Source organism: Chrysemys picta, chromosome 10 (assembly GCF_011386835.1).
Source record: "Chrysemys picta bellii isolate R12L10 chromosome 10, ASM1138683v2, whole genome shotgun sequence".
Classification (NCBI taxonomy): Eukaryota; Metazoa; Chordata; order Testudines; family Emydidae; genus Chrysemys; species Chrysemys picta.
Window position 1 is genome coordinate 86,760,166 of NC_088800.1, and position 23,869 is coordinate 86,784,034.

Consider the following 23,869-nt stretch of genomic DNA (forward strand, 5'->3'; position numbering starts at 1 on the left):
AGCATGCACCAGACCTATAAACCTCTCTCAAGATGGGGGGAAATCAGAAGACACAAAGGAATCAAGTGGCTTTTAAGGATATTGGTCTCTAAACAATACTTCACACTGCTTCATTTTTACTGCTACATGGCTCCTGTCCCTGTAGTTCAGCAGGGGTGGGGTGCTGTGTCCTTCCAGAGGAGATGCCAGTTCTCATGGTGAGTTGCACAGGGAAGGGTGTGCTAGGTCAGAAGTGCTGTTCCAGCAGCCCCCAGCTCCTGAGACTCTAATAATGTAATTTATACACCCGGAGCTCACTGTCTGAGCACCTCAACAAAAATACCTCATCAGTTTAAGTAACAAGGCAACAAATTTAGGGGTGTCACAGAGCAGAAACAAAACCTCCTTATGCTCCCGCAGCGGTACAAGGCACGAAGCAAGTGGTGAAGTGCTTTAGTGTTTAGCGAGGAGGGAATTCTAGTGTTGCAAACCTTGGGGACCCTATCTCCTGCCCTCTCAATCTCATACTTTGAGGTTCTCCTCAGGCAGATTGGCCCTTCGTTATTTGCTTAAGGTCCATCGAGCGGGTAAGGCCTCAAAGCATACTTGCTGCTGGGCCTATATGTTGTCAATGGCCCATGGTCTTGCTGATTGGCAACATCTGCATAAGAGTGAAGTTGACTTGAGCAGCTCTCCCTGTAGGAATTGGGCAGCAGGCATGCGTATGAGACTTGTCTTATGGTGCAGCCTCTCCTTTCAGCTGGAACAAAGAAGCTGTTTGTGGAGCACACTGGAGAATCTCCAGTCTCTGGTGAGCTTTGAACTCGGTTGTTCTTTGTAGCCTGCCCAAGAGCAGCGATATGCAAAGTTTTGTTCTAAACTCTGCGGCCACTGAGCTGCTGGCAGTATGTGACTGTCTGGTTAGCTTGTATCCTTCCATGGGGCCCAGACTCTTCCACTTGCTGAGCCAACAGAACACCCCATTAGCAAAGGGCAGCCAAACCTACCTGTTCCGCGTTCTTATTGATCCCTTTGGGAGAAATAATCAAGTAAGTAAACACCCTGACTCAAGTACCTAAAGCACATTTTTCATTTTATTAGTTTGTCAAACACCCTCTATAAACCAGCATTGCCGAGAATAGTAAACTTTCCACCTGCTGCCAGAGAACATGCTGTTCCAATTTACCGTGCGAGGGGCTGAATGTCTCACGATTTGAGCCTCTCCCATCTTTTCTCTGCTTTGTAGCTCAAAAGTGAGGAGTCTAGTGGCAACTTTTTGCTTTTTGTTTCCAGGCTGTAACTGTTGTTGCAGTTCGCAGAGTGAATAACCCTTGCAGGCACCCAGCTAGGAATAAAGGTCTGAGAACATGGCAGATGTTTACTCCTAGGCAGGATCTTAGACATGATGGTGCATTTTTGCACCGTCTGGGGGTTGGTCCTGCTTTGAGCAGGAGGTGGGACTAGATGACCTCCTGAGGTCCCTTCCAACCCTGAGATTCTAGGATTCGATGATTTTCTTTTGGTATTTCTGTTGTAGTAGTGCCCAGCGGTCCCCTTCTGGGCCAAGCCTTATTGAGCTAGTCCAAGGATCGGAAACTTTTGGCCCGCGGGCCGCCAGGATAAGCCACCTGGCGGGCCGGGCTGATTTGTTTACCTGCCGTGTCTGCAGGTTCGGCCGAGGTGGCTCCCGCTGGCCATGGTTCGCCGCTCCAGGCCAATGGGGGCTGCGGGAAGTGGCATGGGCCAAGGGATGTGCTGGCTGCGGCTTCCCGCAGCCCCCATTGGCCTGGAGTAGTGAACTGCAGCCAGTGGGAGCCGCGATCGGCCAAACCTGCGGACGCGGCAGGTAAACAAGCCGGCCCGACCCGCCAGGGGCTTCCCCTGCCAGGCCGCGTGCCAAAGGCTGCTGATCCCTGAGCTGGGGATGCTATATTGGAGGGGACCTGATTCATCAACTGTTTTGGTGGGGGCTGGATTTGGAACAGACTCGTCTCCTCTCTCTGCAGCTGGCCTCCCGGGGTCACGCACTCTGCCTTGCTGTGGTGTCAGGCATGGGCTTGGGTCAATTGTGGGGCCAAACGAGATTTCGCCACATGCTTCTAAATCCACCCTGGCCCTGGGCTGGAACAGCTCTTGTGCTTCTATGAAATAGGAGCTGTTACAAATGATTGAGGCGGCATTGTCCAGTGGCTTGGACCCCAGAGTTGGAATCGGGAGACCTGGGTTTATTCTCAGCTCCCTGGTGTCTTGCTCGGTGCCTTGAGCAAATCGCTTCTCTGTGACTAGACTAACTCGTCTATAAAATGAGGAGAGCAATGCGTGCCCACTGCTGCACAGAGCTGTGGAGGTCTGTGGCGGAGAAGCTGCTAAGTGTTACTACAAACGTGCTAGAACGCACTGGCCCAGAACCAGAGGTTTGTTCACTTACCCAGTTCTCATGCAATGGCCACATGGGTTGCAGAGTGAAGCACTCTCAGGCTCTAGGGAAACTCTTTGTGAAGGCGGCTGCAATATAGAGTCATCCTCTGGCTAAGGAAGGAAGTAACCCATTTATTGGGTAGGAGGGGAGTGAGGAGTTGAACAGTAAAGGGCTAGGACGGCTCTTGTAAGAACTGGATCTTGCTGTCCTGAGCAGGTTTCCTAACTGCATTTCATCTGCCCTGTCACCAATTCTGGTTATTTTTACTTGCTTGCTCATGGCTTTGCTCTCGATGTACCCAGGGCTAGGCGATCTCTTCCTTACAACACCACCTGCGTAGATAACATAATTGGCTGTCTGGAATAGGCTGGTCTCCATCTGCTGTTAGATTGTGTCTTCCACAGACACTAACAAACTGGTGAATAAGAAGCACGTGAACTGGAAACAGCAACAGAACTTAAGTGAGAAGCTGGTTCATATGTGTGTCTGTTTATTGCACAGGACAGCAGACTCCCCTTTTATTAACCCTAAAAACATCTGCTGCAGATCCTGGGGACCTAAAGTGCCTCAACCCCTCTTGAGTGTGTTCCCTCACTGACTGCTGTGAGCTCATCCCGGCATGGTGCGAGTTCTGGGGTACGGTCCTGTCGGGTGCTGACGTAGCTCAGCAGGAAGTGTTCACACACAATAAGGAATCTGATCCTTGGAAGTGAGGTGCAGGCTCAGCCCTTTACTCAGTCAAGTGTGGTTGGCAGCTGTGCTGTTCCCCTTGTGTATGGAAAGCAAAAATGCCACGTTTTCAAGGCAAAAGTTTGACAGAATGGCTCCATTTACTGACATAAGAAGCTTCCTTTTGAAATGCTGATTATTTAAAGTATGTAGTGATTAGATGAGATATGCAAATAGAAGTTGCAGGAATGCTAGACCAGTATTTGGAAAATTAGACTCTACTACATAATCTAGTTATCTCCTGGTTTTAGCACAGTTGGAAGATTATAATGGATACATCTTAGATCCTGCCCCTTTTTCCTAGACCTGACAATGAACGCTGTCTCCGAGTGAGCGTCCAGTGTTTTGAATGAGATTAAAATATTGATTAGGTGGCATTAGTGGCAACGTGCAGGTTTTGTATCGTTTGCAAATCTGCTGGTAATATGTGGCACTGGTTATTTCTTTGTTTGTATTTGTAGAAATCGCTCTAGTGCGCAGAGTATCGGATCAGCCTCTAGCCCATAAATGAAAACACAATAGAAAGGACGGCCGGTAACATCTGCCAAACTCGCCCAGCCTCCTCCTCAGGAGCCCAAGAAACAGTCTTTCACCAATAATTACAATGATTTGAAGATGTCAAAACCATAAGTATTCCTAGTATAGACGGAAAGGGTGGGAATGCGGAAGGATAACCGAGAGACTGTTTTTTCCATATATTTAATGAATGGGAGGTATAAGGGTTGTTCTCTTAAATAAAAGCTTCCTTTGGCGTAAACAGAACACATCAAATTAATGGTTGAGAGAATAAGGAAATTCGGTTTCACTTCTGTGATGCTGGGGACTGTAGTAAATGTTCATTTATGTAGGGGAAAAAGATATTAAAATTCTTAAGAACCTAGATCATGATGTTGCTTTGTTTGCTATAGATAATCTCTGCAGATTTTAGGGCATTTGCTTAAACAAACACATTGTGTGGCTAATTTAGATAACTGTCTTTAACAAAAGGAGGGAAAGGATTCAGGGCACTATAATTGGTAAGATCAGGAAAGGATGATAGAGTAGCTCCCATTCATTCATTTTTAGTCAATTTATCCCTGCAGTCTGTGAAATTAGAGATTTCCATCTATCCAGCTCTCCTCTAGTAATGGTTTAATAGAGGGATGTAATAGAGATTTGGTCTGTAATGTGAATTCTCAAGTACTTAACAAATTGAGGTTATGAATACAGGAAAAGGCCTTTGGTGTCATTGATTTTTGAAACTAGAAATCTGCCCAAAATTATAATGTAAATTAATCACATTCAGGGCTGGTCTGTCTTAAGGAGGAAAAAGGTGTCCTCAATGTTCTGGGCTGTGTTGAGTTGTTATATTCTTCCTCTCTCAGTGAGCGCATGCAGAAAGTTTCTACTTCTTTGAAAACTGTTGTTGGTTTTTACCCATGTTCCCCATTGTAGGTGCAGGAAATTCCAACTGGCAGAAACTTTTTAAAATGTAGACGGCAAGTGGCTCCATCGAGGAAACACGAAGGGTGAGAGAGCCGTTTCCCAGCTGTGGGAAGAAAGCCATTCGCTTTTCTTAGAATCCCATCCTGTAATCAGTTCTGAGGGGGGTGATGCTTGCTCTGAGCCCCTGGGCTGTGCATGGGGACAGGTCTGCCCATCTGGCGCTCATGGCAGGTTTGGGGCTTTAGAGAATGTCACTTATCCCTAACTTTGTCCCATTTACAATAATTCCCACTAAATCCTGTTTCATATTGAAAGGAAAACCAATTCAATTTGTGCTCTCAGGAGCTAATGACAAAGCTGTCCTGGGGCTCCCCTTGCCTGGGGCAGAATGGCAGACATTCAGTGGTCTTGGTGACTTGTCTGTCCTGGTTTACAATGTGGTGCCTATGGCCGAATATTTTATCCAAGATGGTTAATGTGAATGGGAGGAGGAGACAGGCCTGTGCAGACTGCAGCTCCTTATCATTGTGTGTATTAGCGGTATGGATCGATCATCAGAGCGCGCAAGGCTTAGTACTTTGAACATGACTGGAAATATTCAGAATTCCAAACCAAGGACTTCTTACAATAACATTCCAGTGCAAAGCCCTGGGTGTAAGATGGGGCCCACAACTGTGCTGGGCACTGCAGCCACCAGGGCCTGCTGCGCTAGTCATCGATTGTGATTGTTAGGGTGTGTCTTGCTAGAATGTTGTTACATCAGTTGTGCTGCTGTGTGTGAGGACGATCACTTCTGTGGCTGTGTGAAGGAGGAATGGAGAGTCTCCAGCTAGCCTGGGACTTGAGCATTTTGTGTCTAATTCAGAGCACTGCACTTTGATAGCAGTTTTGAGCTGTGGATTTCAACATAAAGCCTCACCACCCCTCTGATAGGTGAGACTGTATTAGCCGCATTTTACAGGTAGGGGGCTGGGAGATAACTCGCCCGTGGCCACACAGCCGCGAACTGCGCAGCTGGGGATAATCCCCAGGACTCTCAGGACTTGACCACACAATCTTGTTTCTTCCTGAAGTTCTGAAAGCTGCTAGATCTGCAGCGTGGTTGAGAGGCAGCGGGGCAGCAGCCGTGGCATGGAGCTGCTCCCTCCTCGCCAAGACGTGGTTCCTATCTGCCATAAGGGCAAGGTCCTAGGCTCACCTGCCAAGTGCCCTATGGAGATCTGACTAGATCACTGCAACCCCGCTCCCTAAGGCAGTCTGCAAAATGGAATCGCAGGGCTAGTGCTGTTGCAGTAGCAGAGCTGGCTGCCTACGGAAGCTTGACCTAAATCTGCACCGGACCTAGTCCTATCCTGTCCTAGCAGCGTCTCTTTTTATAAGCACTAAGCGTCACCTGCTCTGCCACCAGGAAACTCAGCAATGAGAGCTGGTGTTTTTTGCCAAGAATGATACTGTTAGGTGACCTGCCACTCCACCCAGGGTAGGCGTGCTTGTATCTTTATTGGAATCTAAACTGTTTACCTCTAACATATATTAACAAATGTGCCCATCTGCAGGAAACTAATTACTAAAAATCAGAGCAGTGAGCACAGGAACACAAACAAAAAGCATAAGGGCTCCAGCAAGCAGCCAACACCACTTGTGTGTGGAGCAGGTCCCTGTTTATACTGCTGGTTATTTGGAGGCAGAAATATTGAGAGTGGAGAAGACCTTAGAAAAGGATAAAAAGGATGGGTCACTTCAGTTCTGTTACTTGCAGGCTAGCTGTACAGAAACAGATGTGTGTAGAACAGGCTCTAGTCTGTACTACCCCCTACAGCAAAGCCCCTATCAGCTTCTCATGCCATGGATGTCCCAGTCTCTTTCTACTGCAAGCCACCCTCAGTCTTTCCTTTGTGACTTTCCTCCCATGTAATAAATTTCCCGTTGTCATTGCAACAGCCTTTATTCTGGTAGCGTACTTGTATACCTAGTAGTACGATTCGTTTATCACCGTCATTCCATGAGAAGCTACTGATCACAGAAACAGCATGCAAAGAAGCACCTTCTAGATACAAGTGTGCGTGGGGGAGGAACTTGCTGAAAAAAATCCGTAGTATGTCTTAGACTGGAATAGATTGCAGTATTGAATTACGCACACGTTATACAGTAAAGTCAATGCCTGCCCCCCCCCCCCCATGCTTTATCGGTGGAATTTCTTTTAAATGAGCTTTGTGGCCTTTTTAGCCCCGGCCGCTCTCCTAACGAACAAAGCCCAGTGCCGAGTCAATTACAAGGGTCAGGTGGCCAAGTGCAGTGCAATATTCTGTGCTTCTTAACTGGCCTCTGCATCGCTGTCCGAGTCAATGCCAGCCCGTGGGTCTACCCGCAGGGAGTCGTAGTTGGGTGGTGGGGTGCCTGGCTCGGGTGGGAGTGCTCCAGGGGGAGGAACTTCATCACAGGGGGTGATGTTGGTGTCCTCATGTTGGAACCCAAGATTGGTGTGAGCCTCCACCAGCTCTGACACTGTCGGAGGTGTGTCTGGGTACTGGGCCCGGGCTCGTTTCTGCTTCAGGCCTTTGCACCAGCTGATGATGTTAATTATGGTGATCCACAGAAAGTCAATGATGATTTCTCCAAATTCAATGAGGCACAGCACCGAGCCCCCCATCCAGAACCCAAACTGGCCTCCCAAGCTTGACAGGAGCCACACAATCTGAAATAGGAAAACGAGGTCAGGACCCGCCTACCATCAGCCCCAGGAGCAACTGGGCAGCTGTGTACTCGGGGGGGTTACGTTTAACTAGGTGACTATCCACACCTAGATCACACCTGCAACATTTAGCTCAGGCCCTCATGTTGCAGGCACAGAGGCATGTGAAGGCAGCTGCTCACCCCAAAGGAGATTTCACCGTGCTCCTAACCATCGCTTTCCCCCGCCCCAACCAAGGATAGAGGAGGAGGTGGGTCAGCACCAGGACTGAAGAAGGGATTGTGAACCAGCCTGTAGAGGGTGGTGCTGATGAGGAGTAGGAGTTCAGTCCCATGGAGCAGCACAGCAGGTGCATTTACCACTCAGTCCAGGTGACAGGGACACCTCTAAACACTGCATGGACGCTGCTCAGAGACTGAGATTGGCAGAGTCATTGCAGTGGGAACTCTGCAGGTATTTGGCTTCTGGAAAAGGCTACGGAAATATGCTCTGGCACGTGTGTTAGAAGCAGGAGCCTGGCACTGCACTTACGGTTGTAGCCGCAGATTCCGAGATGGTTCTGTAGTTATACTCTTGGAAGTAAATATTTAGCTTGATGATCCCATTTCTGTAGGACACAAGAATTAATTCAGACTAAATTCTAGCCCTGTGCACTTACTCAAGTGTAAGCTGGACTCTGGTGCTCCCTGGGAGGGGCTGGGCTTGCATTTGGGATCAAGCTTCTCAAAGCAGCACTAGGGGTGACAGTTATAATATTCTTTCTGTTAAACACAGTCTGGCAAATAGAGGAGGTAGAAATGGTGAGCCTGGTTGCTGGGGGAGAGATCTTGTTCTCAGGCACCTTATAAACTGAATCCCTTAAGGGGTCAAAGGTGCGTTAAGAACAGAGCTGCCTAATGACTGTATTGGAAGTGCTTGGAGACTCCTGGGGGAACTTGCCAGGAGCAAATTTCTGGGAGCTGATTAGCAACCTTTCCTCTGACTGCCGCATCTGAATAACCCCTGAGGTCTGTTCTGGAGGCAGCCAAGGGATGGGCATAAACTGTGTGCTAGGGAGGCATTTGGTTTTGCCTGGGTTGGCATTTTCTGGTGGTTTTTAGAGCTGTTCCTGAGGAAAGTGCCGGAGCTTAGTTTTGTAGCCATTTGCCACCATTTTAAAAGAGACGTGGTAAAGTTAGGCTTCTAAATCCATATTCAAGCACCTACATCGGAGCTGGCTTTTCAGAGAGGCCAAGCAGCCCCTCTCCCACTGAAGCCAACGTGGGCTCTCGCCACTTCTAGAATTGCCAATTTTGGCCATCACCTTTACTTACTCATTTCTGCCAAGTCTCTGTCATGGTGGCACTTCCTGTTCGCTTCTGCCTCAGTCTCTTAAATCTATTTTATGACCGTAACATTATGGTAGAGTTAGGGTAACTCCCGTGAAGGCCTTGTTAATGTTCCTCTGCTGTTTGCCACAGAACATGGTCTCTCGCACATCACCAAACCTCCTGGTAGCTAGCTGGTTTTACTTTCATGCTCCGCCAAGCATTATTATTGTGCTACTTCCATCCATTTTTGCCAGACCTTTTATGGCCAGCCAGCCTCACATTCATTCTCTAATTCAGCACAGAATCTGCAGCTTTATCTGTATTCATCCCTTGGGCAAATGGACTTCAGTTGCGAGAACCTCCTTGTCCTGCCACAGTTTAAAACACCGAAGTCTGCAAATAACCCCAGGCTAACAGCACCTAATACTGGGACTCTCCAGGGGAAGAGTCAGGGTCACAGGTCTGCTCCAGGCGGTTGCCTCTAGTTCACTTCTCCCTCAGAACCTAATCACATGGTCTCATTCTGCACAATGGCATGATTTCGTGTCCATTGTAATCTGGACATAGCAGCATCCTCTGCATTATGCAGACTGGACGGGAATATGGAACCAGTTTCTCTATTTAACATTGTTAGTTCGGATCCTTTACACTGCTTAGGAATTGGAGCTGGAATTCTATATAAACAAGGAATGCAACTGCTACCACTAGGACAGGGATTCTCGGGACAAATGTTTTGGTGGCCTCCAAGTGTGGCCACCAACTCTTGCTGGTGGCCGCTCTCACATTTTTTCTAAGATACTTAATTAGCTATAGGAAAACCAAATAAATATGCACATAGACACGGCCAAATCATGGTAATTTATTTGTTAGCTAGTAAGTCTGCTGTGAAAAGTGATATTAACAAACATACAAGTATCACTTTACACAGCAGATTTAATCAGCTTTAGCAAGCCTGGGGACAAATTAAGTCCTAGATGGAGGGCTGGGGGAGGCACTGGGGGGCTGGAGCCTGAAGCCGGGACAGAGCCTGAAGCCATGTGGCCAGAGCCCCGGAGCTTGCTACCCCAGGGCTGGAGCCCAAAGCCGCCCCGCCCCTCCGGGAAGGTGGGGAACTCATCAGCTGCCTGCTCCTCCAGCACTGTGCCCAGGTGACTCCAGAGCGGGGCAGGGCCCAAACCCCTGCTGGCAGCCGCGGTAACCAACATCAGGGCGGTGCATCCAGGAGCGAGGGGGAGGGGGCTCTACTTTGCCCTCTCCCCCCCCCCCAATCACACTCAGGAGGCTGCGGCCACAAGAAAATGGTTGCCGCAGACAGCCACGGTGGCTGCATTTGAGAAACGCTGCACTAGGAGCAACAATGGACCACAACTGACAAACGTCCGGCACATTGAACTCCATGGGTCAGCACCGCATGTGCACGACACACAGGTAAACCGGTGATGCCAGAGTAGCCGGGCTTGGCTATGAAATCCAAGGTGTTGGTTTTCTGCGTGAGGAGAAGTGACTGTTCCTGAGCACAGACTTCAAACTAGTTTCCTTGTGCCTTTCTGCTAGGCTAGAACTAACTGCATTGAGGTCTAATTCACCTGGCTTTATGGCTTGATACGGAAGAGACACTGCTACTGTGATACCAATGTCAGTCCTGTGTCAGGGAGCTTAATGTTCACACCGTTTGGTTTCAGTGTGACCTGTTTCCATCTGATTTTTTTTTAAGCCCACCTCTAGCACTGTGTTCTGGGCTCAGCCTTTATGGCCAATCTGAGCTTTCGCATGACTTGTTTGCTGCATGTTACACGCACCTGTGCAAGCAGATGCAAAAAAGTCAGAAAATTTCCAAACAAAGCTACAGTTTGGGTTTGGAGTCAGATTATTTCTGCACCTCAAAGGCCGAGTGCAGATTTCCCACTTGTCCAAGGCCTCAGTTCAAATTATTAAATCGTATCGGCCATCTCCATCCAACCTGGTAGACTGGATTGGCTCCTTCAGAGGGTGGGTGGGTGTGTGTGTGTGTATACACGTACTCCAATGCACATACAGGTGCTGAACATTGGAAACCTGGGGCATTTTAGCCCTGGTCTCTGTTAAAACTTCTTTGGAGCTGACAAGACCCTGCTGTGTTCAATATGCTTTTTAGCTTAAACTCTGGTTGCAGGTTTTTGACTTGCCTAGTTTGTAGCTATGGCGAGTACAGTATCTGCATGCGCTGCTTTTGTGACTGTCTGCCTACGTGGCCAGGCAAGCACCATGTCCGAGAATCTGCTCTCCTCCCACGTGCTTGGGTTGATTGTCAAGGTCTGAGCTAACCTAATGGCAATAGGCGCCCAGACTATTTTCTCTCAGATCTGTTTTTACTCACCTGTCCAGAGTCACATTTGTTGACAGATCTCTTTCATAGGACAAAATATGGAAAATCCAGTCCTAGGAAATGAAAATTGATTCATCACTGAAAAGGGAAATGTTCTCTCTGAGCCGCATGTGCTCTGGGGGAGGTAAAATACCACCTACAAGGTCCACAAATTTTACACAGAAAGCTGGAACCTCTGGCACCCGCCCATGCTAAATAACCATTGATGTTACACTACATAAAGGAATTTGTGATTCAGCCAATAGGAATTGCAGACAGGTGACTTTCCTCCACCCCATAGAACCAGGGCCCAGAGAAGCAAATCAACAGGAAAATTCCGGCTGAAATGGTAAGAGGAGTAATTTTGCAGAGATTCCAATTTTCTATCAGTCCATGTTACAGGCCCTGATATTTTAGCTTCACTGTTTTCAACTGATGAGAAAATGTGGTGAGGTGACTTAGGGAGAGTTTGGGAAAATGGGATCAGACCGGAAGCAGAGACAAATTTCCATCATTGGAAGGATTTGGGGTCTGAACTCAAGTAAATGAAACCTTCCAAAGGGCCAGTTTGATGAAGTGGGTTGCCTATTATGGGATAGGGAGCGGCAATAGATGAGAACTGTCTAGAGTTTGAACAGGTGGGGGACTTAGGCCAGGAGAAGCATATCCCTTCACAGAAACCTCAACCTAAAACTTTATACCCAGTGGGGATGAGAGACAAGTTAACTGCAAATAAAACTAGAGCTCTAAAAATGCATGGAGGATAATCGGCATCAGTGTTGGAGAAGAGCATTTAAAGAGAAAATAAAGCCCAAGTACAGTAGGGAAGGAGAAACAACAGGAGAATCTGTAAGTATGCTGGAAGTCAGCAAAATCCGAGAACAGGAGCCAAGGGTGTTCTGAAGAGTCCAGCTGGGTAAATAGAAATACTATTCCCATGTCTGATTAGAACGATATCATAGAACCTGTGTCTGTTCTGAATAATCACTTTTATTACCCAGAGGTTCTACCTAGAAAAATGGGGGAAAGTGTTGAATAACGTATTCAACAAATACGATCTTCACAGCTCTAGTAGATCTGCTGTCAGTCTAGCGCCTGCTTTTTTGAGTCTCCAGGTAATTCCCTGGTTGCCCGGCGCGCTGTTCGTTGTTGCAACGTCGACTCTGTACTGTGCTAAGCCAGAGTGAGCGGCTTTTCCCAGTGATGACACCAAGGCAAGTGTCGGTTCTGCAGAAGCATTTACCAGCTATGGAATGAGTCCCTGAGTCATTCTCTCAGGTTTGAATAATTGTTCTAACCTGTTCTTAGATAAACAGAAGCTGGGTTGTACCACAGGAGGTGACACCACTTCTTCCATTATCTTCTGCTGCTCTCAGAAACCTGCTGGAACCCTGCTAAATCCTGCTCACATTTAAAACTCCCTGTAAAGTCAGCCATGACTAATGAAGTTGTGGGAATCTGAGGACAGCTGAGAGCGAGAGATGGCCTTTTAAATACTATAAGGCTTACATTGATCAAAGGTCTCTATAAACGAGAAAAGACCTTGGTCTTGAATATACACAAAGTAGCACAGACTAGAGGATGTTACATCCATCTAAAATCTCATCGAAAATCTTGTATGAATGTGATCATACAAACATATGACCACACAGAATGTGGTCATACAATTAAAGACTTGTCACGTATATGAAGAGCCCTGCACGGATACAAAATTGGTATCTGCATCTGATCTGCGGTCTGCAAACATAGACCATGGATATAAAGTGGATATCTGCAGATTTGCAGATCTACGTATATACATAAAGAGACAGAGTTAAGGCTTAGTGTGCAACTTTCTTTTTGACATTTCCTGACCTTTGGCTGCTTAAGTATGCAACTTGAACATTTATTTAATGAATATATTTATGGAATGTTGAATTTTCACACTGGCTATTCCGTGAGGTCCTATCACACTTTTCTACATCAGACAACTCCTTCATCTAGTACAAAGGTGGATGATTTTTGTTGTTCTCAGCTATTGAGAGAGGGTTCCATGTTGCTTCTGTAGCAGCTTCCAGCTGTTCTTGGGGAAGTGAAATATGCAGATCATAGTGAGGTGTGTCAGCTAGACAGGAAGTTTAGGGTGAAATGGCCAAACACAGTAGACTTCCGTTACGGCTGGGAGTCCTGTACCATGTTCCTATTGTATAGTTTTGGACGGGCAGCTCTGTCCGTGGCGCAGTGAGCTACAAAGGCGAGTGCGGTATTGATTTGAAAGAGGAGGCCATTGTTCTCATTGTAGTTAACATCTAAAATAATGAATAATTAAGGGCTGGATTCTCCTCTCACTGACACCAATGGTTCTAACTATCAGCTATTCCTGATTTTCACCTAGGTGAAAGAACTGAGGCCTTCTCTGCTTTTTAAAACCAGATACAATATTCCTGGCTCCAATTCTGTTAAAGAAAAAGCTCTCCCTCCCTGTTTGTATTTCACAGCCTGGAGAGGCTGTTCTCTGCTGAGTGCTGACAAGTGTCAATTAGCAAAGACAGGGAGGTTGCCTAGCTGAACATGTTAACCTCAAACACGGAGGGATTCACTTGGGTAAGAACATCTCATTATCAACCTACATTTTAAAAGTTAGAAATTGGCTTTACCTCGGAAGCTTCAGATGGCCAGTCTGCCATCGATATGGTCATCTTGTACTGAGTGTCACTGGAAAGAAGACACACGAACATTAATACACAGAATTTCTCACTTCTCTGAAATCACCAGAACTTGAGTTTGATTTCAAACACCCCAAAAAGGATTTCAGATTTTAAGAAGATCAGTGTTCACGGAGCGATGAAACGCAGGATTCCCTCCACCTTGAGAGCTGCCAGAGAGAGTTCATGTACTTACTTGCATGTTTCCTTACAAGAGTCAATACAAAACTGCCTGTGTCTTATACTTGATCTCAGTGAAGAATAGCAATATGCTGTTTGGTGAAAACAAAAAGCAAACAATCCTTTCAGATGAGAACTTTGCTGCTGCACAAATTTGCATCCCCTTTAACCTTCTGGGTTTTTGGTAAACCATTTAATCAAAACCAGTTAAACTCTTAGCTGTCTGCAAAAAGTTACATCATCTATTATTATTAAGGGCTTAACAGATTGATTATGCAGCACTGTACTACGTAAAATAGATCTTCATCACTCCAGTAGGTAGCATGGGCTGTCACTTGAAATAGAACCTCATTGAATATACTAATGCCCTTGTTTTACTACAATCCCTTTTCTATGCATGTCTGTCACAAGGGAACTGCAGCACTCGGAAACATTCAGAGCAGACACAATTGGGCACTGAGGATTACATCTGCTCTGTGCCACCTTGTACTGAAGGGGGAAATTTATCTGGGGCTCTGTACAAACCCATGGAGAAGTGCTGACCTTTCCGGGCTAGGAGACCTGAAATGCAACAAGGCCAGTGTGGTGGTTTGTGTTCACTTCATAGCAGAGAGTAGAAATCCCTGTTATCCCACACCGTGTTGGGTGTTACCAGCTGGCCACCTCTGTGTGAGCAGCCTTCAACTAAGCTGCTATCAGCGGCGGCTCCAGGCACCAGCGCTCCAAGCGTGTGCTGGGGCGGCAAGCCGCGGGGGGCACCTTGCCGGTCCTTGCGAGTGCGGCAGTCAGGGAGCCTTCGGCGGCTTGCCTGTGGGAGGTCCGCCAGTCCCGAGGATTCGGCGGCAATTTGGTGGTGGGTACGCCGAATCCGCGGGATTGGGGACCTCCCGCAGGCAAGCTGCCGAAGGCAGCCTGCCTGCCGTGCTTGGGGCAGCAAAAAAGCTAGAGCCTCCCCTGGCTGCTAGGGAAGCTGAGATTTCTTACTCTGATGCCAGAGCTTAAAGCTCTGCCTCCCCCCTCGCTATCCACCTGGTTAGCAAACAGAGCCACTGCAGAACTCAGACAAGCAAAGCCTTGAATTCAGTTACTTAAAATACTCCTGACAGAGCCCTGTGCGTTTCCGATCCCTTCCCTGACGCATTATGGGGCCTTGTTACTTCATGTTCTTACCCCAGTCTGGATCATCTTCATTGTTGCAATAATTTACCCCTTCAGGTAAAGGGAACAGATAGTGCCCACACCCACAATTTTCAAACATCTGAGCTTGGAAACAGGAGCGCAGACAAGCCTGCAAAGAGGGGACAAGGAGCCAGTTAGAACTGGAACATGCTCTCACACTGATCAATGCATCAAGGAGTGCAGACACCGCTCCCACATGCCTTCCTACCAGGCTCCCAAAGGGCCTATTCCTCCTGCGATGAATGGAAGATTTTGGAGACTCATGTTAGGAAAAGCTAATGTAACTCAGGGAGCCAGTTTAGCTGGTTTAACAAGATGAACTGCACTGTGTGACTTGAGGCTGATAGTTCTTACAGGTGGAGTGATAAGCATGATGCAAGGGATTTTGGTCTTTAAACGGCAGGGGTACAAATCAGAATGCCCTGGCAGACGATGGAACTCAGTAGTAGCAAATGTTTGGTTTACAATTCCCAGCTGTTAAATCTTTGCTTTAGAACTTCAGCTTGCTTTGCTCTGCACTTTTACTGCTTGGATATCTAGTGATCCCAGAGCTCTTTCCCATGGGGCGTAAATGGTAGTAACCCCATTTAACAGGTGGAATAATTGAGTCTCAGAGAGCTTAAGCAGCTTGCCTCCAGTGACACACCAAACTGATTATTTAGGGTTGCTGGCGCATTATATGGGGTTTCCAAACTGAAATAAAAAGTTAAACTAAACTTATGGACCTTGACATTGTTTCTTGGCCTTATATGGCATATTCTTATTTTCCTTTGATTTATGAACGTAGATGGATAATATTCCTGACTAGGTGTTGGACGCCATTTTTCAAAATCCTTCTAACTTCTATTAAAATGTGAATGATTTAAAAGCTCTTATTACAGGGAGCAGCTCTCAGAAAGCTGAATTTTCTTCTCTACCCGTCCACATCCTTCCCTGGAGATAGTCATGGGTGCAGCTTACCCTATGATCGAGGGCTGCAACGTTCTGATTAGCTTTTCAGTCTCAGGCCATTGTGAAGCAGGATGATGCCCATAAGACACTGGACTGGGATAATTGATGAAGGAGCAAGAGAACAAAGTGGAGACTAAGAAAAGAGAAAAATCCAACACCTCCAGCTGAATGAAGGGTCATATCTCCCATGCACTAGGAAATGTCTAAGGACTTTACTAGAAAATAGTCATAGGGCAATGAAACAGTTCCATTTTGATGACAGGTCTTTAAATGTCCCTTGGGAGATGTGCATTACAGATGGATTGAGGCAAAATTTAGAAACCTTTAAGCTAAGTATTATTTATTACGTATTGATGGTGTCATTTAAAGCATCTGCTTAGTTAAACATTTAATACATGTTTTAAAATGAATGTAAAGGGGTCTAATGAAAACAGTTATATGAAGTTAGGAATGTGAAATGCCTACTACTCCATCTAGCCCATTGCCCTGCCTGGGACGGGTGTGTGAATCTCCAATCCAGCTGCAACTGACTCAAGCAAAAGGGCTTCTGCTGTTTTCCTTAGCAAGCTGTTCCACCGCAGTCTGACATTTAGCATTATTAGGAAATATGTTCTGCTTAAATATCCCTTAGTTCTCTGGTATCCCACTGTGCCTCGTTACAGCCTCTGGGAGTGTTAGAAACAAACTCTAGGAAAAGCACAATATACATGCTAAGCAAACAGTCCCGCTTTCTCTCCCTTCTTTGATTCTGAAGCAAAAGGCAGGCCTGGGGCGAATTTGCATTTCCATCTAGTGAAAGCCAAACCTGAGTTTTCAATCTCAAAGAATTTATTTCACTTCAGGAAAACAAGATAATGAAAGAACAAAAGTGAAGCCTCCATGAGAGAGCCACGTTTGTGTGTTTAATTCCCGTCACAGGCGTCAGCAGTTGTGCCTGCCTGTCTCTGCAGAAGGCAGCGTGCTTAGCAGTTTAAAGTTGTAGCACACCTAAGTCAAAAGATAACATTTATACAGCTACGTAGACCAGAGATACCTTTAACCTCTCAATACCTATAAAACAGCAGTAATCATGCTGTTTCCCCGAAAGACTTGAATATTACAGTCTTAAGGAAAAGCATATAATCTTGACTAGCTTCCCATCCAGAATTGTGGTAGCTGTTTATGTTGCAATCCACCCAAGACTGTATATATGCCATCATGTGCCAGCAATGCCCCTCTGCCATGTACATTGGCCAAACTCGACAGTCTCTACGCAAAAGAATAAATGGACACAAATCTGACATCAGGAATCATAACATTCAAAAACCAGTGGGAGAACACTTCAACCTCTCTAATCACTCAGTGACAGACTTGAAGGTGTCAGTTTTGCAACAAAAAATTTTCAAAAACAGACTCCAAAGAGAGACTGCTGAACTTGAATTAATATGCAAATCAGACACAATTAACTTAGGCCTAAACAGAGACTGGGAATGGTTGGGTCATTACACTAATTGAATTTTTTCCCCCCATGTTAAGTTCTCCTCACACCTTCTATGGGTCATCTCGATTATCACTTCAAAGTTTTTTCTTCTGCTGCTATTGATAGCTCATCTCAATTGATTGGCCTCTTACAATTGGTATGCGTACTTCCACCTTTTCATGTTCTCTGTAGGTATAAATATCTTCTGTCTGTGTGTTCCACTCTATGCATCTGAAGAAGTGAGCTGCAGCGCACGAAAGCTTATGCTGAAATAAATTGGATAGTCTCTAAGGCCTGGTCCACACTAAGCCCCCAGTTGGAACTAAAATACGCAACTTCAGCTACGGGAATAACGTAGCTGAAGTCGAAGTATCTTAGTTCGAACTTAAAAGTACTTACCGCGGGTCCACACGCGGCAGGCAGGCTCCGCCTACTCCTCTCGCAGAGCAGGATTACCGGCGTCGACAGCGAGCACTTCCGGGATCGATTTATCACGTCTAGACAAGATGCGATAAATCGATCCCAGAAGATCGATTGCTGGCTGCCGAACCAGCGGGTAAGTATAGACGTACCCTAAGGTGCCACAAGTACTCCTGTTCTTTTTGCAGATACAGACTAACACGGCTGCTACTTTGTAAGACTGTAGTCGTTATTCTAGACTGATCACATGCTACTTCGGTTAGAATATTGGAGGGTAAAGTATTCACTGATTGTTCAATAATCCCTTCTGAGTTCAAAGCACATCCCTGGTGCACAGATGTAAGGATTACATTACAACTCCACGCCCATTGGCTAGTTAACTCACTGTTCTATAATAAAAGGATTTTAGTCAATCATCAGACACACAAATCAAACATTATCCCCTCAATCCAACAATGAAATTCTTTCCTTATTGACACTATGTAAATATCACAGTGCTGCTTTACAGGAGACCTGCAAAGGCAAAAATTGGTTTGTGCCTTTTGGTGCTTTATAATGACAAAAGGTCAGTAAAGTGTGGGATTAACAAGCTATAGATTGTCCTGTTGGTGATTTAGCTAAGAAATATCAGGAATGTAGAGGCTTGTCAACCCTTGTCCTGTTGGTGGACTCTAGAGAGGCCCCAGCTATGGACTAGGAGCTTTCTCAGCCCTTACTTGAGGGACTGGGGCATCCTGAATTTTAAATAAACAAACAGATTTTTTTTCCAACTGTTTATAAGCTGTGGAAGAAACAGGTGTTATCCAACACAGGTAGAAATTTCAAACTGTCCAAATAAAAATTCCCTCCGCACCCCCTCAAGCAGGACTTCTGGGGTATCTGTGAAGCCATAATTCTTGTTGTCTGTAGTGTCTTGTAAGAAAAATAGAGCAGAGAAGACCTGAATGTGGGATGAGGTCAAGCTGGATAATTTCTCTTTAAAAAGTGTTTCAAGCCCCCTTTATCCTTCATAAAGAAGCAAAAAAGGTCACACACCCATTTTCCCCCTTTGCGAGTCACCTTTAACACACTGGCCATGCCCCAGGGCAATTCTCACCTTGCCCCGCCTCCCAAGCAAGAAGTGAGGTTCTTACCCACGAAAGCTTATGCTCCCAATACTTCTGTTAGTCTTAAAGGTGCCACAGGACCCTCTATTGCTTTTTACAGATTCAGACTAACACGGCTACCCCTCTGATACTTAAATGCGTTTTTAATTGCTAAGGGGAGTCACACTCAGAGGCTTGCTATGTGAAAGGGGTCACCAGTATAAGCGTTTGAGAGCCGGTGCAGTAGGAGCCCCCGGCTAGGACGCCTCCCCTCCAACAGCTACGTTTCATGGGAGAGGCCTGATTACACGGTCTGTGACATGCTTTTCACAGCTGTGAATTTGGTAGGGCCCAATTCCTATGGTAGCTGTAGGGGTAATTTATAGCTACAGCGATTCTGGGCTATTTCTGCTCGGCTTTTGTTATGCCCTGCTAGAGTCGTGCTCAGCGCTGCAGGCCGTGGAAACCCAAGTGGCCTTAGAGGCGGGTGAATTGCAGACACAGCATTTAGGCCGGGAACAGGAAGGGACACTTTGAACACTTGGACTGGAGTCACCCTATTGCTGCCTTTGCTCTGATTTCAGGATGGAATGGGGCCTCCAGCAGTGGGACACTCAGCCCCGAGACAGAAATTGGGCCGTACTGTACCGACAAAGCTCACAAGCGCTGCCCGTCTGGACCCTGCTCTGTCCTGAGTTTGTTCTCTGACGCTTTGCAAGGGTACTTGTCCCGTAGGGCTCCCAGCCTTCCCAAAGCCCTAGGACATCCTGCAAACACACACACAAAACCAGCTCTCTGGCACTTTCGCCACATTCATTTTGGTTTTGTTCTGGCCAACAAGCTCTCCCTGGGTGAGAACATCTCACGTGGAGTCCTTGTCCATCTTGGCATTTCTCTCGTTTCCCTGGGCCCCGTGTGCAGGCCCTAGCTTTGCTTTATTCATTGTCGAGTTTTCCCATTACTTTACTGCTAATGCTCTGATTTGGGTACATCACATTTTGTTGCACCCTGCACTTTATCTGAGAACTTTTGCCATTTCCCCTTGACGGTCTGACCCCTTCATGCATTCAAGTTCACCCAACAGTTTGCATGTTCTTCTAAAATACACTCTACTGGAAATCAATTTATGTTCTGTACTCCTTTTCTGTTCTCTCCAATCTTCTTAACAGTTTTTATCTGGCAGAGACAGACATGCAAGCCTTTGGATGCTTGTCTGAAAGTAAATAAATGGGAGGAAAATTGGGAGGGATCCAATGAAAATGTACAAGTATCAGAGAGGTAGCCGTGTTAGTCTGGATCTGTAAAAAGCGACAGAGTCCTGTGGCACCTTATAGACTAACAGACGTATTGGAGTATAATGTATTTGAGGATGCACAGATATTCTAGATTCTGACTGCTTTGACTTATGTATAATAATCATCCATGTCACCTGAGCTCCCACAGTCTCTTCCAGGGACCAAAAGCACAACAAAAACATTTTGCTTTTTCAGTTTACAAATCGCTGCTTTGCTTGTAAGTTGCACTTATTGGAATTCTGTGCAACCATAAGGAATGTTGGAAGGGAAACTTGCTAGGCTACGGCTTTGCAGAAAGCTACAGAAAAGCAAAAAAATAAAGCTTCCAACTGGATAAAGTGAAAAGAACCATCTCCACCACGTCTTCACTCTGCCCAGCAATCTGTGTAGTAAGGTTGAGTGACAGAGAATGACATTGAACTGGATTCTTTGTCTGAGCAATTTAAAAATTCCTAGTGGCTTAATATAACTTTAACGAGATAAATTGTTAGGTTTTGATCCTGCAAACACGCACACGAGTTTTCCAACTGAACTCAATGGGAACATTCAGATGTATGAAGTTACGGACATGCATAAGTGTTTGCAAGATTAGGGCTCTCATTTGTGTTTTTAAAAAGTTTTGCTTGTGCTTAGTTCATGCTTACTGGTTATTTTAGAGATTCTGATCTATTACGTTTAACTTTCTTATTCTCTAGAATCGTTCATATAAATTAAGAATTTAAATTGCTTAAAAGATTTTGTTTTAAATTGTTTTAATTAATAATGCCCTTTACCTGTATGGAGTAGGAGGTGTTATATTCGTTATAAAGATTTTTTACAGGGACATCTGACCCATTCATCGTGCAGTCGCTGTAGGGATAACCCATCCGCTCAAGTTCATCCTGAAAGAAAACCAAACCCACCAAATATTTGTATGCTGTAGTCATAGTTCCTCTCTGTCACAGGTTTGTTTGGTGCAAGACCCTTTCAGACACACAGATCCTGCCAGTTCCCCGATCTCTGCAGTCCTGGAGAGGCTAGAATAGCCACAGGTTGCAATATTCAAGGAACATCATCTTGAGGAAATGCATGGAGCTGAACTGGAATTCTTTGGTGCTCAGAAGCGTGGGGCTTCCTGGATTCCCCAGCAAGAACCTCCTCAGACCCCACTGCTCTGTGACCCCATCCCATTGTCTCTTGGGGAGGATTAATGGCAGATCCATGGGTTCCACCCTGTCCCAAACCCCAGGTTATAGGTTCCGGTGATAAATGCATTATCACGCATAGACGGGAAGGATGGAGTGAAAAGCTGGGCTCTATGATGAGGGGGTTGTCTTAGCCCCAGTCAGTGCGTGGCAAAGGCTCACAGAGGCACAGCCAGCAAGACCAGTACCTTATTCATTGAGCGTACAGAAAGAAACAGGACACCTGCTGTCTGTGTAATTCTAGGAAGACCACGATGATAATGACAATGATACTATGCTCTTCAGACTAATGACAGGGTCAGTCAGCACGAGTAACATTCTGGTAACTGCACCTTAGGGAGAAGAAGGGGGCAAGGAAGAGCTGCCCTGCCCCAAAGACACCATCCAGTTCCCTTAGCTGCAGTGTTAAACGTAACTGAACTCGCTTAGCCCTGCAGCTGCTGCCACTTGGAGTGAAGAGGCAACAATTACCTAAGCTGCGGCTTTTGGCTTCGATACAGCAGTTACCAGATAAGTTGCATTCAATCTTTCATAAACAATGTTCCAAGCTGTAGCTAGTAGATAACTTGACTCTTTTGGATTGAGCCAGTTCAGCCAAGACTGAAAACAAACTTGGCTGCTGTCCCATCAGATACAGGAGTATTGTTCTCCGGTGGTTTGTTCTGATGAAATGTCACACATACCACTAATACGCCGATAGAGGTTTCTGTCCCAGACATGGCATAGATGCCCTGGTCTTTAAGAAACGGGAAACTCTTCTGCTCATGCAGCATAAGCCTGGCCCCAGCGGTAGATGTGAGGTAGGGAATGTAGTCTTGTTGGCTGATGTCCAGAATTAACTTCAGCCCTGTGGGCACCAAACACAATATTCAAAAACCCACAACATACAATGCAGCGTTTATATATAAAAAGGGAATGTTTAGAGGAACTCTCTTACTAGGCAGGGAAATCCCTCTCCGCTGAGAGAAGAGAACAGACTCTTCCTTCCTCCTTAGATTGACCATTGTTACACTTGTTCATGCTTTGAAAAGGACTCTTGCACTCAGCCAGTGTGTGGGAAGGAAACACCTGATTCTGTGGGTGTTTTCCCAGGTATTCAGCTGAGATGTACTTTTCTTAAAGTCATCCCATTATTCTGTGTTACCCTTTGCCATTTCGTATGTAATCTATGACCCTCTTTGGGGTTTACCCCCTTACTAATCCTGGCAGTCAGTTATCATTTCCCTATCCATCCCCTGTGCCCCCAAGAACTCATTCATAAGAACATAACGGCCATACAGGGTCAAACCAATGGTCCATCTAGCCCAGTGTCCTGTCTGCCGACAGGGGCCAATACCAGATGCCCCAGAGGGAATGAACAGAACAATCATCAAGTGATCCATCCCGTCGTAGCCCTAGATGATACCATAAATTGGCCTCTTCATAACATGTAACAGAACTTGCTTGCTGCAGATGAAACATTTCCCAGCCCTCCTGTTTCCTTTGTTCCTTGGGGTTTTAGTACTTACCAAACTCTGCTCCCGGGTTGGAAGAAATCAGGGCTTCCTCATCCATTCCCCAGTTAAAGATGTAGCAGTTGCCATGGTCAGGATGGTAGATCTGGGTGAAATTTCTGTAAGAATCATGCACAATAAGGTGTGACCTTCTAAGGTGGTAAAAGCATGGGACTAATTGATCCCATGTTTTGATATCTTGTCGTTATGCCAGGGCTGTACAGGTAGCTTGTTTATTTGCTGCACACTCAAATACAACCGTTTCTTTTGGTATGCGATGCTCCGTTTTTAAGTGGTATCGTTTCAGCCAAATTGCTCTCCTGAAAAATAGCAGCAGCAGCTCTTTGTGGGACTTGTTTGAAGGTTGTTTCCATTAATTTCCATGGCAAGATTTCATTTTTTCCTATTGAATCTGACAGTGTCGCAGACTCATTGTCCCATAGAAATCCCTCCTACTTCTGAGACAAGCATGGTGCTGGCTGGCAAAGGGAGCAATACACTAGGTGCTAGATCAGAGCTTCAGGTAGGTGGAGGTGCAGTGTCTTTACTGGTGTGAATTCTTTCAGTGCGCTTTACTTACAGGACCCTAAAGCACTGGGAGGAGGCTTAAATGGTGTCATCGATATGTTGTACTTAGCCAAAAACCCAAACAGAATTTAGAATATGGTATTCGAGGGCCTTGGAAAGACAGTATTTTCCAGGATCAGCAGAGGCAGACTGGGGGAAGGGGATGTCACACATTTAAACACAGAACTAAAATGCAGGTGTTCCCTCTGGGAATGGAACAAACTGCACGGGAGACGCTGTGACTTGAGCCTCAGTTGTCCCTAAGGTGCATTCAGTACGTCTAGAAGCACAGCCGTGGTGACCGCACAGCACGGGGGCTAGCCAGGGTGCATCTCCTCTGGGCAGGTTAGCGCCACTGGCAGTGCTTGCATCAGGGGAGCACCAGGCCTGACCTGGCACAGAGAGAGGGCAAAGGCTGCTTGAAGCACCCACCCCCTTTGCTCACCTGGGCAGGCTATAGACACAGTCTTGCCC

At 46.2% G+C, this 23,869-nt stretch overlaps 1 protein-coding gene across 2 annotated transcripts in view; it reads right to left on the reverse strand.

The window, feature by feature from the left end:
* Window positions 1-6,478: 6,478 nt before the first annotated feature.
* The window catches only part of SCNN1B (sodium channel epithelial 1 subunit beta), a 36,045-nt gene continuing 18,654 nt past the window's right edge, over window positions 6,479-23,869 (reverse strand). For both annotated transcript variants that reach the window (XM_065560362.1, XM_065560363.1), the window contains exons 5-13: window positions 22,844-22,947; window positions 22,019-22,182; window positions 20,925-21,032; window positions 14,933-15,050; window positions 13,779-13,854; window positions 13,535-13,592; window positions 10,911-10,972; window positions 7,776-7,851; window positions 6,479-7,247 (exon numbers count right to left, since the gene is read on the reverse strand). In XM_065560362.1, the coding sequence (XP_065416434.1) occupies window positions 6,867-7,247; window positions 7,776-7,851; window positions 10,911-10,972; window positions 13,535-13,592; window positions 13,779-13,854; window positions 14,933-15,050; window positions 20,925-21,032; window positions 22,019-22,182; window positions 22,844-22,947 (1,147 nt within the window). In that variant the 3' untranslated portion in view covers window positions 6,479-6,866. The remainder of the gene's footprint in view (window positions 7,248-7,775; window positions 7,852-10,910; window positions 10,973-13,534; window positions 13,593-13,778; window positions 13,855-14,932; window positions 15,051-20,924; window positions 21,033-22,018; window positions 22,183-22,843; window positions 22,948-23,869) is intronic.